The sequence below is a fragment of the Chanodichthys erythropterus genome, chromosome 24 (assembly GCF_024489055.1).
Source record: "Chanodichthys erythropterus isolate Z2021 chromosome 24, ASM2448905v1, whole genome shotgun sequence".
In the NCBI taxonomy this organism is placed as follows: domain Eukaryota; kingdom Metazoa; phylum Chordata; class Actinopteri; order Cypriniformes; family Xenocyprididae; genus Chanodichthys; species Chanodichthys erythropterus.
Window position 1 is genome coordinate 7,349,308 of NC_090244.1, and position 19,562 is coordinate 7,368,869.

Below are 19,562 nucleotides of genomic sequence, written 5' to 3' on the forward strand. Positions count from 1 at the left end.
TGAAGCAGCCCTTATCAAAAGTGCGCAGGTCGATTTTTTTTTTGTCTTTTCAAAACTACGGGGTCCTGACCCCCCTGTCCCCCATGCCAACGGCACACCTGGTGGCGTGAGAGAATTATTAGAATTCATTCTTATTATTCATTTAGTACCGAAAAGTATCAATATATTCATAGCAATATTTTTGTGTATTTTTATGCTTACTAGAGTTATATTTTATCTTTGCAATATACTAATGTCAAGCTCTTTATGTGAGTTTGCTATTTGTAATTGCTGCCTACTGCATGTATAGTTTCTAACCAGTATACAAAGTCTGTCAGTTTTGTGTATTTACTTTTCATTTTGTTTGTTTGTTTTGGCAGTTCGATGAGGTTTTTGAGTACAACTGTGAAGAGTGTATCTGTGATAAGGCCAGCAAATCAGTTATCTGTAAGCCCAAGAAGTTGCTTTGTCCTGATGTGACTCCTGAGAACTGCAGTGAGCCCGGCTTCATGCTGGTCAATGTCACCAATCCTTCAGACCCATGCTGCAGCAAACAAGTTTGCAGTAAGACAAGCTTATTTCCAGTATTTTTAAAGGGGTTTGCTTTAGGTTTGAATCACCTAAGTCTACTTTACTCTGTTTTTTTTATTTATTTATTTATTTTTTTATGTAGATTGTGATGTCAACATGTGCCCACCTTTGGATAAAAAGTGTACAGTCGGATATGAGCCAGTCCTGCAAGTGCATAATGGAAAATGCTGTCCAGAAATCAAATGCGGTATCACTATTTTTCACACTTCATTTTGGTGTCATTCATATGCCTGTTTTCATTTCATATACTGTCTGTATCACCTTAAATATCATTCTATATAATTTTGTGTTCTTTTGTTGTTTGCCTCCTTAGAGCCAAAGAAAGTGTGTGAGTATGAGGTAAAACTAAAATGACTGTAATATTACTATTAAAAAAATAAATAAAACTGTGATATATATTTTTAGTTTGAATAAATAATGATTAATCAAAGTTTTACATGTTCATCTCTCTCTCCCTTCACTTCCCTCAGCCTATTACCAACATCCCCATCATTGACTGTCAGGAGTGTAGATCAAGATGTGATTTCAAGATCAATGAGCAATGTGATCCTGTAAGTTGTTTGACAAGCTTTTGATTGGCTTGTCTCAGGAACAAGTACAATTTCGTTGACTTCATTTGATGTTGGCTTTCCTCAGGGTTATGAATATGTTGATACAAACTTAACTGAATGCTGTGGAAAGTGTGTGCAAACTCACTGCATCATCAACATCAATGGCTTCAATCAAATACTGCAGGTAAGATCAAATGTCAAAAGCTCATTCGCCTTGAGGTGTGACTGAAAAGGACAAAACGGCCTAAATAAATATTCATGTTAAATGGAAATTAGAGAAATAGTTATTAGAATTCAAAATTATTATAAATGTAAAAAAAAATGTAACCTATCTTCATGTCAAAACCTTTTTTTTTTCTTTTGGACACAAAATGAAACTGTTAATGCTGCTTTTTCCCATGCAATGGAAGTGAATTGTCATCATTAGGGTTAAAAAAAACTGGACAAAAAAAGTAATATAAAATTAGTTGTGCCACCATATTGCAAGTTTTCTGAATGTGTGTGAGACCATTATTCCCTGAAAATCTAAATCTAACATTTTTGCAATGTCCTTTAACAGAATTTGACCTCTTTTTGTTCGTAGGAAGGAGCCACTTTCCCCATTCCAGACCAGGGCTGTGACAAAATCACGTGCACCAAAGTTAATGGACAGTTCATCGCCGACAAACACACAGTCCAGTGTCCTCCTTTCAACATTTCCAACTGCCAGCCTGTCAGTATTTCAAATATCACACAAACACACATTTACATGTTATACTGACCAATCATGGTGATTAAATCACATTGATGCCATTCTGCTTTTGTGAATCTCTTTCTAGGGCACCGTTCAGCTGTCACCCGATGGCTGCTGCTATGTTTGTGAGTATTTTTAAAAGAAAACAATGCATATTTTTGTTGATTTGAGTTGACTATTAATGTGCCCATATGTGTTCAATTACCTGTGTTTTTAGGTGTGGACAAAATCAAGGGATGTCAAGTAAAGACCAGTCGCAATTACATAAATCACAATGACTGTCAATCAGAGAGGAAAATGGACCTGACATTTTGCGGTGGAGATTGTACCAGTTTTAGCAAGTGAGAACATGCAGACTCTGTTACGAAACCTACATAGGCAGTATACTACCTGAAACACCCTTATAAGAGACCAATTTCAAATGCTTTACATGTGTTTTCCTCTCTTTCTCGCATACACAGGTACACAGAACCTGGGTTGTCATCATATAGCTGTTGCCAGGCCAAACGCACAAGTAATCGCACAGTGGATCTTGGTTGCGTAAATGGAGATATAATAACCCACACATACGTCCATGTTGAAGAGTGCTCCTGTAGCAGAACTAACTGTCATTAAAATGGGAGCGAGCCTAACACTCACTGAAAACGACGAAAGAAAACGCAGCTTCGGACTTCCGTGAGCAGCAGCAGTGAATCGTTGACCCAAACTCTCTGAAAAACTACTCAAGTATCTTTGATCAGAAATTAATTTAAATTGCACATGCTTTCTTTAACATTTGTTAAACTATCTATAGATCTTTTCATTTTTCATTGTTAAATGTGAACTCTTTTGCTTGCTTGAAATAAAAAAAAAAAGCAATTAAAAAGGCATCTTAAAACTAAATTCATGCGTACTGAGTCTTGCACTGAGAATATTTATGTATTCCTATTAATTGCAAACTGGACATATACTGTACATTTACAGCATTTAATGTTCATTTCATGATGTAGCATAAATACAGTGCACAAGACACAATGAAATGCAGTTAGCATCTAATCAGAAGTGTAAATACCAATATGTTTATAAATGTGTGCATACAGTATATACAGTTGCAAGAAAGATGAACTATTTTCTGTATGAATTGGTCATGAAATTTGATTAGATTTTCACGAAAGCCACAAAAATCAACACAAACAGTTTTTTTGAGCACACTCATTAAACATACAAAGTGCTGGTGGACAAAGTGAAACACTAGGCCTCTGGTGTCACTAAATGCCAGTTGGAGTCAGGTGTTAGTGAACCAGGAGTCCAATCAATGAAACAAGAATAAAGGTGTGGTTTAGAGCTAAACTGACTTGTATAAACACCCAAAGTGTCAGTTTGCTATTCACAAGCAGAATTAGCTGATGTGAGCTATGCCTTGCAAAAACAGATCTCGGAAGACCTACGATCAAGAGTTGTTGATATGCATGTCGCTGGAATCTCAAGGATGTATTCATCAGTCCACAGTTAGACAATCTGTCTATAAATGGAGACGATATTGTAGGTTACTCTCCATAGAAGTGGGCACCCAGCCAAGATCACTCCAAAGGCCCCAAGCAGAATGCTAAATAAGGGGTAAAAGAAAAGCTAAAGACTTTGAAGCTTGGATTCATTGAAGCTTGTTAACATCTCTGTTAATGAGTCAGCCATATGTAAAACATTTAATAGGCATGGTATCCATGGAAGGACACCATGAAGGAAGCCAATGCTCTCCAAAAAACACATTGTAGCATGCCTAAAGTTTACCAAAGACCACCTTGACACTCAACACTCAAGATGGTTGTATGGATAATGGATCTAAATAAATCTACTAAAGAATGGCTGTGGAGACATAAAATCCACCTTTTGGAGTGGCCCAGTCAAAGCCTGGACCACAATCCAATAGAGATGCTGTGGAATGACCTCAAGAGAGCAATTCACACCAGACATCCTAAGAATATGGGTGAGCCGAAGTTCTGTAAGGAAGAATGGTCCAAAATTACTCCAGGATATTGTGAAGGTCTAATTCACAGCTACAGGAAGCACTTGCTTGAGGTTATTGCTGCCAAAAGTGGTTCAAGCAGTTATTAAAGCACTGTTTCAATTACTTTTTCCACCATCACTTTGTATGTTTAATAGGTGTGTTCAATGTTGATATTTGTTGACTGATCGTGACTGATTGCTGAAGATCAGATCTCACTTCATGAGAATTTTAATGTCTTAACAAGGCATGAAACAGGATATGGACTTTACCGATGATTAACTAAGGCCACGTTCACACAGTAGGGGAGTGGGGTAAGATGAGCCAGTGGGTAAGTTGACCCATCCCATGTATCTTGGCAACAATACCATTTTTTTGTCATGTGACCATATATTTTAGACCACCCATCATTTCTGCCAGCACATGGGAGGAGTGGAAGTCACTTATTTACTTTAAAAACAGTTTTTGGCTTGTCAAAGTAAAAATTTAGCATAACAGATATAATGGCTGTTTCATCAAAGCAAATTTGGCAAATTTGTCCAGGTCTAAAACAATTTATGATGCATATTGGTTATTTAGCAACATATAAAACCATGCAAGTCATTTAGCTAAATATTATTCTGAATTGGTAAGCTAACTAACTTATGGCAGCTATGGGGAAAAGTGAGCCAAATGCTGTGGGGCAAATTGAGCCAGCGTTTTAACTTACCCCACCATAAGGCACTGAATTTAAGTTAAATTTGAAGTATGGTGCCATTTCATTGAATAATGTTATGCAACTGGTTTATTTTATCTTTATTTATTATTTTCAAGTTTATTTGATAGGAACATTGTACAAGTACACCAAATCCTTCTCTTATACAAACCAGAGGATGTTTAATCATACATATCTTTCCACCTGTAGTCTCTAAAGGCCTAACATGGTCGACATTGCAGAAAAACTACCATGTCAAGAACCTTTTGACTAAAATGTTTATTAGTTTCAGTGACATTTATTCATTCTTATTTATTTTTTTATTTAATTTAACTCAACAAACTCTGTTTAGTCTCTTTATGGGAAGGTTACAACTTTGGTGTTCAACATATTGTTTCAGAAATGCAAACAATTAAAGATACTGAAATTTCAACTTAATTTGGTTGGTTTTATGTTGTTTAATTTAGCTTTAAAAAAATAAATATTTGTAAAATATTTTTAAAAAGAGTATTTGTAAAAGGAAATTTGATTATTAAATTAGTTTTTAAAATAGGCACATTGTATTTAAAATTTCACATGGGGTTGATTCAGATTCAGTTATATGGTCAGTTTACACCCAACTACTGACTCGGCTCAACTTACCCCTAAACTGGGGTAAATTGAGCCAGAGGAACACTTTTCTCGTGCATGACACGGCATTTGAATTTGGAAAAGAAACACAAAACTGACTGGAGCCACTCTGGTGGAGAACAGTGACTGGATCTAACACCTTACGATGACGCACAGCTCATACATCTTTCGCTGTAAGTTACTGAAACCACACACAAAACACCTCTCGCGCTGTATGACGTGACAGACAACTGCATTTACTTACAGGTGTCAGTCTCGAAATGTCTCGTTCATGCAGAAACTTACAGTAGCGTCTGGAATACTGTCTGTATGAACATGCAACGAGTGTCAAGCCCATATTCTCTTACTAGTAGTATCCATAACGACAGTGACCAATGTAATATTAAAGATGGCTACATCCATAAAACTGAAAAGTATTATCACTTTTGACATGACAAGAGACTAATTAAACCACGAGTTCATCCATCAAAACTTCATTAACCAACAGCAGCATGTAAACACTGTGCTAGCCGGAGTCTTTAACCATTGCACATGCATTACGTCCTTTCAGATGTCTCGCACTTGACACAGCATTTGAAATTGGAAAAGAAACACAAAACCGACAGAAGCCGCTCCGGTGGAGAGCAGTGACTGGATCTAACACATTCAGACGACACACAGCTCATATCTCTGTTACCGAAAGCAAAACCACACACAAAACACCTTAGCAGAGCGGATCTCTCGCACTGTATGACGTAACAGACAACTAGTTGTCTAGTGCGGTTCTGTTCACACAGCAGGAATATTCTGAGAATGCGGTTGTGAGTCCTGAAAATTTACGTGTGTGAGTTTGGTTATAAAATGTGGTTGTCACACCCGTAAATAACTGTACTGTGTGTGAACGTAACTGTATTAAGGACTGAAATACAGGGCTGATAACCATATTTTGCTGCCGTGTGAACGTGGCCTACACTGTAAACGATTTCCATTGTTTTCACAGTATTATACTTTGCTTTCAATAGTTCCCTACTGTAGAATCTGAGTACAGCATATTACTGTAGATTTTGTCGTTTTCACAGCCTGTTACTGTATTCTTAACAGTTTCCAACTGTATAAGCTGTGTACAGTATGTTACTGTAGATTTTCAATGCATTCTGGGAAAATATTAGCCTACTGTATATCTAAATACAGTAGGCTACTCATGCATGACAGACTCATCATGAAGTTGAAAGCCCACAACAGTATGGTAGGTTAATGTAACACGGTTAGTTGTTGTGGGAAGAAGGAGGCGGGAACCGGCGAACGTTCAACAAAACTTTAATTCAAAATAAACAAAGAACAAAACGAAAGTAATGCCGGCAGACCCTCGCGGACGTCTGCCGGCCACACAAACATAATAAAACATAAAATAAAGTCCAGGCCTGGTCCTCTCTCGTCCTCCACGGTAGTCACTCCTTTTATGCTCCCGGAGCTCCTCCGTGAGAGACTCAAGGCCGGTGCGCCTCCCAGGTGATGCTTGTTATCACTTGCGTCACGGGCCTCGCGCCGTTCCCTCACGGCTCGCGCCCGCCCTGGTCGCCACATACCCCCATTGCCCCTCGCAGGCCAGGGGGTACCTCCGAGACTGCGCTCTACTCCCCCCCGGGGCCTGTCTCGGTGGCCGCAGCACTTGGGGGTAAAGACAGACGAGACGAGAGAAAGGAGACGGAAGCAAGGGGAGCGACAGGACGAGAGAGGGGAGAGAGGAAAAAGAGAAAAAAAATTCTTGGTCCGGTTCCCCGACACACTGCTGCTCGGTCCTCAGCCTGCCAAGAGGCTCTTCCTCGCGGTGCCACATGCGATGGCACTGGACGCTTGGTGGACGGCCCGATCCTCGGCCGCCAGGGCTCCTCCGGCTGAGGGCAGCCGGCAGCGAGTCCCCCGTCCCCTGCTCCTCCCCTTCATGGCGGACGGCAGCAGGCTCCGGCCTACGGCGGACGGCGGCGACTCCTCCGCTCCCTCCAGGACGGCAGCCACCCCACCTCGTCCCAGGAGCACGGCATCCGGGTCTCCGTCCCACCTTTCACTATGCTCCAGCACCACCGCCTCGGGCAGCCTCTCGCGGTCTTCATTCCCGCGCTGCCCGAACTCCGCAGCACCGCGATCCCCCTCAGCAGCGAGGGCTCTCCGACAGCATGTCCCTCCTTCCTCCCGGGTTTCGGCACCAATGTAACACGGTTAGTAGTTGTGGGAAGAAGGAGGCGGGAACCGGCGAACGTTCAACAAAACTTTAATTAAACAAAATAAACAAAATAAAATAAACAAAGAACAAAACGAAAGTAATGCCGGCAGACCCTCGCGGACGTCTGCCGGCCACACAAACATAATAAAACATAAAATAAAGTCCAGGCCTGGTCCTCTCTCGGTCCTCCACGGTCATCGCTCCTTTTATGCTCCCGGAGCTCCTCCGTAAGAGACTCAAGGCCGGTGCGCCTCCCAGGTGATGCTTGTTATCACTTGCGGCACCAGCCTCGCGCCGTTCCCTCACGGCTCTCGCCCGCCCTGGTCGCCACAGTTAACTTTTCTCTTTTTTTCACTTTGTTTTATTCTGATGTTATATCCAAGATATAAAGCTATGTTTTAGTTAATACGTTTCCATAAAAATACATGAGTAAGCGTTCATTTTCTGGCATGTTCCTCCTGCAGCGTGGTGAAGATTAAAGTCCAAGGACGGAGTAGCCTATGTGAAATTGGTAGGTGGGTATACTTTAAAACACATGTAGTTGCCTTATTTGTTTTATACAAATGTTATTTGCAAAGTATAAATACGTTTGAGTTAATACATATATGTATGAACATCAGAGCGGATAAGCATTTCCCATTTAAGCCGCAATAACTAGAATTTTCCTCACGCAGCGGCGCTGGCAGACCGGCTGGACCATCGCGAGACAGGCGGGAAGAGTTGTTGAGAAGACAAAAAGCCTACTACATTAAATTAGTAGGTCAGCTTTAAAACGCATGCTATCACCGTTTTTGTTTTTTTGTTTTTTTGTTTTGTACCAATATTGTTTGCAAGGTATAAATATGTTTGAGTTTATAGTTTATAAATATTCGTAAGAACATCGAAGCGGGTGCTCATTTCCCTGTTAAGCCGCACTAAGTAGCTCTTTCCTCCCGCAGCAGCGCTTGCAGAGACCGGCTGAACTAACATGAGACAGGCGGGAAGAGTCGTTGTGAAGACGAAAAGCATTCATGAAAATTGTAGGTCAACTTGAAAATACATGTAATCGCTTTTTTTGTTTTGTATGAATGTTGTTGGCGCTGGCAGACGGACTGAACCATCGTGAGACGGGGGGAAGAGTCGTCGCAATAACTTCTTTATGGCATGTAGTTTTAAGATGTAAGATGATATGTATTTACTGGTTATTGTTGTATACTGCTACTAATTAAATACTTTAACTCTTCAGACTTTATTTTTATATTTCCAACATTTATTTTCCACTGGCACAATGTGTTAATGTGATTTTAGTGGTATGACTTTAATTGTATTTTGTTAATTAGTGAAATTAATATGCTGGTAAATTTCTGTATTGAAGTTCTGTATTAAATGTAAAAGATGAAACCTAAATAAAGTTGATGTGAAGCAATAATTTGTGTTATTGAATATATAACAGTTAAATTAGAATAAATAAAAATTAACTGTGAAAATAACTTCAGTAGTTTTGGGCATACTGTAAAATAAAGCACAGCATTATACTTAATGATATACTTTATTTTACAGTATGATTAAAACTACTGTAGTTATTTTTACGGTAATTTTACTGTGGTATTAAATACAGCAACTACTGGATAATTGTTGCCAGTAAGTTACTGTTAATTTGACAATAAACATTTTACAGTGTAAAACACATTGCATTAATAAGCAATAGTGGATCAGCTGGTTGTTCCAGGCTTAGATCTTAATATTGATATATCTTGACTTTCAGTGGAAGCTTATCAAATGATCTAACAACCATGGAATGCCTGCAGTATGTGGTGAATGGATTTAATCCTGTGTTAAAGTGAAACCAAATTATATTTCTAAAGGCAGAAAATTATGTTCATTTATTAGTGCACCAATGGAAAAGTGTTCAAACTGTTTTTGGGTCATGCAAGGTTGTTGTTGTATACTGTAAAAAAAAAAAAAAAGTTGATATAACTTTAAAAAATATGGCAACCTTATGTACTAACAGATTAAGTTAAATTAACTAACAACTGACAACGTAAATACTTTTGCTGAGTGACAGGCGGTTTACTGAATTTACAAATTCAAGATTGTATCCAGCAGATGCAATAATATTTTTCCCATCATTTGTAATAAGACCTTCTTTTTGTTTTTTTTTTTTTTTTTTTTTTTTTTTACAGTGCAAAATTTCACGTACACAGATGTATGCTGACATTATTTATCTGCTAGTTTTGGTCCTCATATTTGATGGGTCATTTGGCATTTCAACAGTCTAACAGCATTAGGCATTAGCATTTTCACTGTTTATATCACACTTGTCTGAGCTTACAGTGTTGAAAACAACAATTTGTCCTGCTTTGACATTGTTCTGTACTATTTTTACTGGTGGAAAAAAAATAGACAAAATAACACCTTAAATAATAATGCTTTCATAATAAATAATGCCTTAAATGTACATAACATGCAAATAGACTTATCATGCTAACCCAGAAACAGCAATAGTTCATGTTAAAAAAGATCTTAGATAAGCGTAAAGTTTACTGTTCATTATACTGTGTAACTTCTCTAGAAAATAGCTGCATCCCCAATATCAACATTTACATCCTTGTTTATTTGAGATGATGGAGTTTGATGCATATGCTGGGTTCCACCTTATATCATCAATTACATTCTTCCAAAGTAAAGTACAATTTACTATAAAAGGACAAGTTCTGAAAGACAGCTCACATTAGCTCTTGAAGATGCTTCTTGACTCCATTGGGACTGTGAGGATATCGCAGATGTGGATGCTGAGATGGGTCGTCCTGCTGGTGGGGCTGCAGTTGATACAAGCAGGTTAGAAATATAAAATTGATCTGTTACTACAAGAAATGCTCTTAATATTAGCTACACAATATGACTGTATCTGTTTTTCTTTGCTTAAAGACTTCATGGTAGATTATGGCGGTACAGAAGATCCTATGTACTTTACAACAACAGCAGCATGGCCAACAACTACAACAACTACATCAGGTGAATATGGCATTATGTTTATGGATGATATGAAATGTACTATTGATTCACTGATTCACAAAGAAACTATAAAGTAACAAAATTGTTCACAGAGTAAGTAAAATTGGTGCTTTATGTATTTCTAAATGAACCTACACGTTAAATTAATAGACAACATTTTGTTTTTAAAAGTGTGTGTGTGTGTGTGTGGGGGGGGGGGGGGGGGGGCTAGTTGCACCACAGACACAGTTATGTAAATAAAATTAACATTAAAAGCCTAAAAAAGTCTTCTCATTTCAAACTCTAAAATTTCACAAACTCTGTCTTTGTTTTGATCAAAATCACACTTGAAGTGGACATTATATAAACTTGATAAAGCATATCAAAGGATTAAACAAAAGATTAAGCAAAACCATGCTGGACACATAACATCACTATAGGTGAATCCAGGAGTAAGTCTTTGCAATTTCTCTCTCTCTCTCTCTCTCTCTCTCTCTCTCTCTCTCTCTTTTTACCAGTCTATCCCAGTAACCATGTCAACAACATCTGTAGCATGTGGGGAAACTTCCACTTCAAGACATTCGATGGGGACGTTTATCAGTTCCCAGGCACGTGCGAGTATAACCTGGTGTCTGACTGCCAAAGCCTCAGGCACCAGTTCTCAGTTAAGGTGAAGAGAACAGGACTCACCAATGACCCAAAGATCAGCAGGGTGTCGATTACCATTGATGACATCACTGTTGAGTTGACCAAGAACCAGGTCGTGGTCAATGGAGAAAAGTAAGATTCTGGGGAACTGCTTTTTCTGCTGTTTTTTTCCTCCCATAGCAAACACAAAATAGGTGCAAAAATTATTTTAATTATTTCTTTGATTTAGCATAACGCTGCCCGCGCATATAGGAGGGATCCTTGTGGAAGAGAACACAATCTACACCAGTGTCAGTTCCAAAACGGGCATCACTGTCTCGTGGAACAAAGAAGATGCAGTCATGGTAAGTCATTTTATTCCTGTGAATTTTTAAAATACATGGACTAGTATCAATATTTAATAATTACAGAAACAATTGCCAACTTGTGCAGAACAAGAAAGGTAGACATGGTAGCTGCTGCATTTCCACATGCAAATGACCAGACATGTACTTCCAATTCCAGGGTGCCCCAGGGGTTACAGAAACTTTCTGTCTTGACTTAATCTTAAGTCTTGACATCAAGTTAATTTAGGATTTTTCACAAATTGGTATTACAGAAGCAAATTTTAACGTGATTTAGGATTCTTATCCTATCTTACAAAATCTCATCTTATCTGTTGTTAGGAAATCTTAAACTGCTCTATCGAGTTGGGTAATCAACTCTCAGGTCTGTTACCAAGCAAACAAAGACACGCAAGCAGCCGCTGTGAAGTAAACGCTAGGTAAAAAAATAGGTGTGCTTTTAATTAAGTGCTGCAGAAAGATACAATTTGTTAAGCTTGGTAGAGAAGGCAAAGCCTATCACTATATTTCATGGGAGTCTGTCATTATTTATCAGTGATTTGTTGTCAAAGTGCAGCACATCATTTGGGTGTTTAAAAAGTCTTTCCACTATCAAACAATGCTGTTCTTCATCCTGTGTCATTAATAAATGTGATGCTATATTCAGACAGGGCTATTGTTATTTGATTTTTACAGTTGGCTTTTAAATAATTTTGAAGTTAGGACACCAGTGGGGTTGTCTGATTTTAAGACAGTTTTAAGGATTTTTTTTGTCGAGTTAGGATGCTTCTGTAATACCCTTTTCCTTTCCATGGTTAAAATAAGATAATGCACTTAAGAAATTTTGGTAACACTTTACAATAAGGTTTATTATTTAACATTAGTTAACTACATTTGTTAACATGAACTAATAATAAACTGCACTTATACAGCATTTATTAATTTTTGTTAATGTTAATTTCAACATTTACTAATACATTATTAAAATCTTGTTAACATTAGTTAATGCACTGTGAACTAACATGAACAAACAATAAACAACTGTATTTTCATTAACTAATGTTAACAAAGATTAGTAAATACAGTAACAAAAGTATTGTTCTTGGTTATTTCATGTTAGTTAATACATTAACTAATGTTTAACTATTGAACCTTATTGTAAAGTGTTACCGAAATGTAATTCTATATTAGCAACCACAATCATCTCTTCTTCTTTACTTCTAGTTAAAGCACAACATAAACATTAATTAACATCAGAAGGTATGTTGAAAGATACAGTACAACTTAACATAATGTATCAAGTCTCATTTTATCGCTCAATCAGTGTTTTAACCTCGGGGAGACTTCAACAGTTTTTAAACAATATGTCAGGAATGTTACATTTATGCATTTGCATTTGTGAATTTACAGAAATAAAAAGTATTATTTTACAAATTACTGTAGTCAGAAATTTACTGTGAAATTTATGCATGCTGGGTCATTTTCTTACGAATTTCTACTGTTAATCAACAGCAAAATGATGCTAACATCACTTGTTTTACTGTGAATTCACTTTATAAAGTTGTCTCTAACCATGCCACTGTAAGAAATTATATTGTTTAGTAGGCTACTGTAATTTATTAATGGTGATTAGTGTTCCATTTTCTTGGACCTTGTATATTCATATTCAAATGTCTGATCTTGCCAAGTCAGAAAAATTTGTTAAAACAATGAAAAGCTAAAATATGAAATAAGCTACTAGGCTGATTTTAAGTAAGCCAAACTATACTATTATTAGCATATATATATATATATATATATATATATATATATATATATATATATATATATATATATATATATATATAAAATAACTGCACAAAGGCCACACTGCGAATAGATATGCATTTCAAATGTCGGCAAATCAAATTAAATCGGCTAAATTGCCTGTGCGAGCAAGCTTTAACTCTACAGCGCAACATTGATGCACCAAAAAACAAAAATTAAAATGAATTTAATAAAAAAAATGTAAGAATTGTTTAATCATGCTGTTCTAATAAGTAAAAATAGCCTAATAGGTTGTTTGCACATGACGCTACAGCAGCACGAATGAGTCTGGAGGGCAGGGAGGGACTGATTTTTCTATATAGAGAAAAGAATGCCCCAGGGATGACGCGTTTTTGTAGGCCAACCCGGAAGTTAGCGGCGCACGGGTTCCCTCAACTGAAAGCCTATTAATTTTTCCTATAGACTTTTGGAAAATCGCAGAAAATAAGCTCTGTGTATAACAAAGGGTTATGACACTTACACATTTTGTTTATCAAGATAATCTTTACAAGTTAACACAACATTTATAGATTTTCAAGCCTAAATAAAGTCGTCAGATATAAAAGGCTAACAGTAGGCTATAAACGGACTACAGCACACCATGGTCGCGGATCAACGTCGTCACCACCAAGCGTCCTCAGAGTTTTTTTTAGAAAACAACTTTAAAAACATGCTCACTGATTATGATCTGCGCTGTGTATGAATACTTATCCACTTTTTCATGAGAAATGCTGTCCAAATGTCCCGTTTTTAATAATGACGTCTAAAGTCCCCGCCAAAGGAAGTAGTCCGTTTTAGCAACCCACTGAGCAAATTACGTCCAGAAGACGTCTTTTTGAGGTCTCAGGTTGAAAAGACGTCCACTGAGGGGCCAGAATGAAAGTTTTTATGACGTCTTTTTTTGATGTCTTCTGGACATCCGATAGAGACGAATACGCAGAATCACCAAAGGAGAAAAATCACAATTTTTAAGCCACCATCGTGGAGATGAGTGTTTGCTTTAGTTGGGCTCTTGTCCCTTGACTTATTATTTAAAATTTGTTTGGGCTGTTTTAACTGAGTCATAACAGCCAGATAAGCAAAGAGAAATGATCAGGTGTTGATTATGTTTTCACATAATCATTATTTGACCTGAATCACTGAACTCATTTAGAGCTCAATCTCTGAGTTAGATTTGCATTATAGATTACAGCAGCACTGTGGTTCTACAGCAGAAGATCAGCTTTTACAATATGATTCACATGATTTCATAAAAGGTGTGCTGAACAAAAAAAAAATAAAAAATCTTTCTCATAGGCACACACAGACATCAAGAATCAGCCTGTGAATCTCAACAGTGGTGACCATCAATAAGCATGTTGCAGTGCATTCTGGGAGCCACCAATCAAAATTCACCCATGGCTCCCATCATGCATTGCTTAATGAATAAATTATGAGCTGAATTGTCTTAGTAATTTTCTTTATTCTCACTATTTAAATTTTTCTGTTTTTATGTGACTTTTTAGTAGCTTGTTTTCTAATGTTCAGAGTTGATCTGTTGATCAGAATATGTTGCTTGTCACCGTTGTTGAGATTCACAGGTTGATTCTTGATGTCTGTGTGTGCCTAATAGGAAGATTTTTTTTTTTTAATCATGTGAAATATTTCATATTATATTGATAAAGCTGATCTTCTGCTGTAGAATCACAGAGCTGCTGTAATCAATAATGTAAATCTAACTCAGAGAATGAGCTCTAAAAGAGTTCAGTGATTCAGATCAAATAATGATTAAGTGAAAACATAATCAACACCTGATCATTTCTCTTTGCTTGTCTTGCTGTTTTGACTCAGTTAAAACAGCACAAAAAAAGCTATTATTAAGAAGTTAAGGGTCAAGAGCCCAACTAAAGCAAACACTCATCTCCACGATGATGGCTTAAAAATTGTGATTTTTCTCCATTTGGTGATTCTGCATGTTCGTCTATATCGGATGTCCAGAAGACGTCAAAAAAAGACGTCATAAAAACGTTCATTCTGGCCCCTCAGTGGACGTTTTTTTAACCTGAGACAAGACCTCAAAAAGACGTCTTCTGGACGTAATTTGCTCAATGGGACGGTATCTTCCTGTCACCTCAACTTGTTTCTTCCCTTAGTGTGTTTTTACACGCAGGCTATAAAAGGCAACAATTGTATTACACCGTCCAGTTTTTTCTTTGAACGATGATGTGAGCTCCTTTTGCAATTTTCGATTCAGCATAAATTACCTACAATGGCGAAATTTTTTCACAACCACGACAGAAAATAAAAATACTGCACTAACGTCACTAGCAGAAAGGCAGCGCAATATAAACAAACCCAGACTAGAACTGAACGCAGCGTGACGGCAGCTTCACATTCTCTATATCTACCTCCTCGATAGCAGGAAAGTCTTTCAATTCAATGGAAAAGTCGCTCATCTTCATAACATAAAGATCACGTCCAACCAAAGGCATAGATTTGGTTTCAACATGGGGGGGGGAGTAATCTGTTTTATGTGTAGCGTTATTGGATAATTTATGTCTTATCTATCTCTCTATCTCTCTCTCTATCTATCTATCTATCTATCTATCTATCTATCTATCTATCTATCTATCTATCTATCTATCTATCTATCTATCTATCTATCTATCTATCTATCTATCTATCTATCATAACTTTATGGAATTTGTCTATAACCATTCATCAAATTCTAACATAACGGAGTGATTCTAAAAAGAAAGAAATTATGTTAAATATTGAAACCACCAGTAGGTGGTAGCGATTCAACGTTTTAATGAGTGAGCTACTTAAATCGTTCGTTCAAGCCAATTCTTTCAAAAGTCAGATTAATTAAGGAAGAAAACAAACATCGATGTGAATACTTTTGTCACTGATAACTATTGAAAAATGAATTAACAAAACAGACGGCTGTTTTGGTAACTGGTTACAGTTACACAGATAGTTATGGCTAAATTGCAATGGATTAGATAGCTAAAATATATGTGGAGTGTACCTAGCTATTACAATGTTTTCATACCTCCTTCTCAGTACATGCTTTATTCTTTTTAACGTCCCTCTTTGAACAGAAGTTTAATATAGTCGGCTGGGCAACGGTTCTCTTCATTTTTTTGGTGCTACCCGTGCTCTCCATTCATACACTAGCCACTTGCGTTGTTTTGGTGAAAGTGCGACTCTTATTGGTTGGCCGTTACCAATCGGTTCAATGGAATAACACAGTACTTTTTTGCATTTTATTATGGTAATTTATTATGACAAACTCATATTCGATTAGAAACAAAATTGTTACAAAATAAATGAATTATACATATGTTAGTATAGATCTACTGTGATTTTCATGTTGAAATATTGGGGGGGTTGTAACTAATGGATTTGAATATTGGGGGGGGGGGGGGTTACTCAAATACTCAAGAACGCAAGAACGGAGGACGCATGAAAGTACCCGGATGTGTTCTTGATATCGAGGATGCATCGAATGCAAACTTGAGGTAATCGAACCGTTAAAAATCCCAGAAGACGCTGCGGCGGTCGACGTACGGAAGCCTGTAAGCTTTGAAGTTCTCGTGAGATTCCAGCTACAAGCTCGCAAATACGTGACAGCTCGTGAAAGTAAACCGTTTGTTTTGCTTAATTTTAATAAAATGATAACCTGAAGAAAGCCTGCAGTATTTTTATTGACATATAAAAAATAATCTTAACATTGACAAAGCATAACAGCCAAAGGCTACTCATTTTCATAAATACATGCGGTGAAATAAAAAGATAATTATATGAAAACAATGTCTATAATTATATGAAATATTTTTTTTTTGAACAGGTTATGACATTTGTTTGTGATGTTATGTTGTATTTACTGTGCATTAGCCACTTATAATATGCTGGGACGGTCAGTTGGTCAGTTGAGCAACAAGATCGCAGCACATCTCAATTCTCATATGATGCGTTCTCTGTCCTCGCGTCCTTCCGAGATCGTTCTTTCAAGGTCGCCTGGCAAGACCGGACTCCACGAGAACGCAAGTCCGTTCTCTGCGTTCTTGGAATTGAGAAACAGCCCATGACTTCAAAACTCATTTTACACATGTGGGCGGTCATTACACGCCCCTTTCAGCCGATTGGTTAATCAGTTCGTTCAACAAAATAACAGTCCTCTGCCGTGAAAAGCACAGATTAACCACTACATAGCTATTTTAGTTATGACAAAAATAATATATTAAATGTTAAGCCAAAACAAATTAATTTAAAGCTGAACTGAAACAGAAACCGGTGTTATAACCTAGGCTACCTCTCTAATTTGACACAAATCCAAATGTTTCAATATTCACGATTTGGAGGCTAAACTATATTTATTTATTATTTAAACGCTTTTATTGTAGCCTACACAGATTACTTAAAATGAGCAGTATAACTTTTTATATATTTGGTGGAATGTATGTTATTTTGAAAGTTAACTGTGATGTCAAGTTACTAAAACTGATGTTGCGTGTGCGTGAGGCGCTGACGCATTCACTTGAATTTTCTTATAAAAGCGGAAAAAATTAAAATACTCAGACATTTATGGTAAAATATATGTAACACCATTAGAATCTGTGAAGGGTTAAATAGGTCTATTATTTTTGTACATAAAAACAAAACATTGCTCGTAAAATAAACAAAGAAATTTTCTGCCGTCTCGGTTTCCTTTCTGTGTACTTCTCAAAAATGAACCGACACTCATATTGTCGCATTTTTCCCCCTTTCAATTTGGTAATATGTTAATTATTTAAGTGTAAATGTAAATGCCAGGGGGGTTCGGGGGAAATTCCCCGGATTTATATATGGACATCGGTTCTTCTAGGGGGTCTGGGGGCATGCCCCAATCCAGAATGCACTAAACACAACATCTCATTATAGAGAAAAATAACAATTGAATAAAAATATATTCATAAGCTGACCAATAAATAAATAAGTAAACTAGGCGAGTATATAATTCAGCAGCAAAAAATATTCTAGCCTAAAAACTTTGCACAGTAATTTTATAAATCCAGATGTTAATAAAAAGTTTAAAATTACTATTTGTATTATGAAATTAGATTTATATGTAAATAATTATATGTATTTATATTAATGTAACATTAAAAAACGCTTATTTTAAATGTATTGTGCAGCTTTTTAATGGGGCAACAAGCTATAGATACGACAGAACAAAACATAGATTTTGAAATGTGGGGGGGACGTGTATAATGGCTCCTACGCCCCTGGTTTAATATACGAGAGATTTTGTTTTGCTGTTGTCCATTGAAGCAATTGATGCAGAATCCCCAGTTGCCGTTAAATCGAAATTGAAAGTAAAATGTTCAGGGCCATTTATAGCTAATTCATTCAAAAGTGAAGGAAAGACAGAAAAAGTGAGGATAGCAAGTAAACTGTGACATATGATAATGTTCACTGTGTTCATAAAAGTTCTAGTGCTATGTAAGAACCCGGACCAATTTCCCCTTATAGGAAAATTATGGGGCATATAAAACAGACTAAATGGACCACTTAAAACATGTTTCTGCAGTTGTTTTTTAAATACAACCACTCCTTGTCAAAGATCTGTTATGTTACATATATGTGACATTGGGTGTTTATGATAAATTTTTGATATTTGTCACATTGGGCTTTTATTTCTCATTTGAAAAAAAAATAATAACATTTTGTCAGTTTTCTTGCTAAATAAATTTTTTTTTCTATTTATTTTCTTTTCAACAAAATTTTCAAAATTATAACTTTTCTGAGAAGATAAATAAAATAAACTTTTTTCAGAAGTAATGCAGTTTTTGCATTTTATTTGCTTTGCCACATATTTCAAAACAACATAACTGTGACCATTCAATTTTACAACAACTTTTTTGTAACTTATCAAAATTCTACCTTTTCAGGTATACGGTTTAACCAGAAATAAAGTTGAAAAACTGCAAGTCCCTGTGATAAGAAAATGAGGATACAAATCATATTAAGACTAACCATGATGCAGGGGTCATTTGTTGAAATCAGTCTTTCTTTATGGCAATGATTTAGGTGGAGTTGTACTCTAAATATTCAGATCAAACCTGTGGATTGTGTGGTGATTTCAATGGAGTTCCTGATGAGTTTACTGAATCAGGTGAGTTGTGGTAATTCACCGAACCTTTGTCTTATTTTGTCATTATTTCTTAATTACAGACAGCACATAATTTTTTCCTCATTTATTGCTAATTTCATAGCTCTCCAAGAAGATCAAGTGTTTGTATTAGAAAACTCATCTATGCCTTATCTTATTCAATACAGGATCAGGATTCAAACGAAATGTTGGCTTCATTGAGTTTGGGAATAAGCACAGAGTTTATACCCCAAATGATTGCAAAGATCCTTCTGAAGAACGTGACGAGACAGACTGGTTTAACAATTGTGACAATCATGTAAGTCGCAAAACTATAT

At 36.7% G+C, this 19,562-nt stretch overlaps 2 protein-coding genes across 2 annotated transcripts in view; both read left to right on the forward strand.

Moving 5' to 3' along the window:
* Positions 1-2,643, forward strand: part of LOC137015601 (mucin-5AC-like) — a 69,159-nt gene extending 66,516 nt beyond the window's left edge. Inside the window, exons 36-44 of the mRNA XM_067380648.1 lie at positions 360-543; positions 653-757; positions 884-909; positions 1,041-1,121; positions 1,207-1,305; positions 1,705-1,833; positions 1,940-1,979; positions 2,072-2,195; positions 2,316-2,643. Coding sequence (XP_067236749.1) covers positions 360-543; positions 653-757; positions 884-909; positions 1,041-1,121; positions 1,207-1,305; positions 1,705-1,833; positions 1,940-1,979; positions 2,072-2,195; positions 2,316-2,469 — 942 coding nt within the window. The 3' untranslated portion in view covers positions 2,470-2,643. The remainder of the gene's footprint in view (positions 1-359; positions 544-652; positions 758-883; positions 910-1,040; positions 1,122-1,206; positions 1,306-1,704; positions 1,834-1,939; positions 1,980-2,071; positions 2,196-2,315) is intronic.
* Positions 2,644-10,082: 7,439 nt separating this feature from the next.
* LOC137015602 (uncharacterized) overlaps positions 10,083-19,562 on the forward strand; it is a 71,612-nt gene continuing 62,132 nt past the window's right edge. The window contains exons 1-6 of the mRNA XM_067380650.1: positions 10,083-10,176; positions 10,267-10,353; positions 10,851-11,112; positions 11,210-11,324; positions 19,164-19,248; positions 19,419-19,543. Coding sequence (XP_067236751.1) covers positions 10,083-10,176; positions 10,267-10,353; positions 10,851-11,112; positions 11,210-11,324; positions 19,164-19,248; positions 19,419-19,543 — 768 coding nt within the window. The remainder of the gene's footprint in view (positions 10,177-10,266; positions 10,354-10,850; positions 11,113-11,209; positions 11,325-19,163; positions 19,249-19,418; positions 19,544-19,562) is intronic.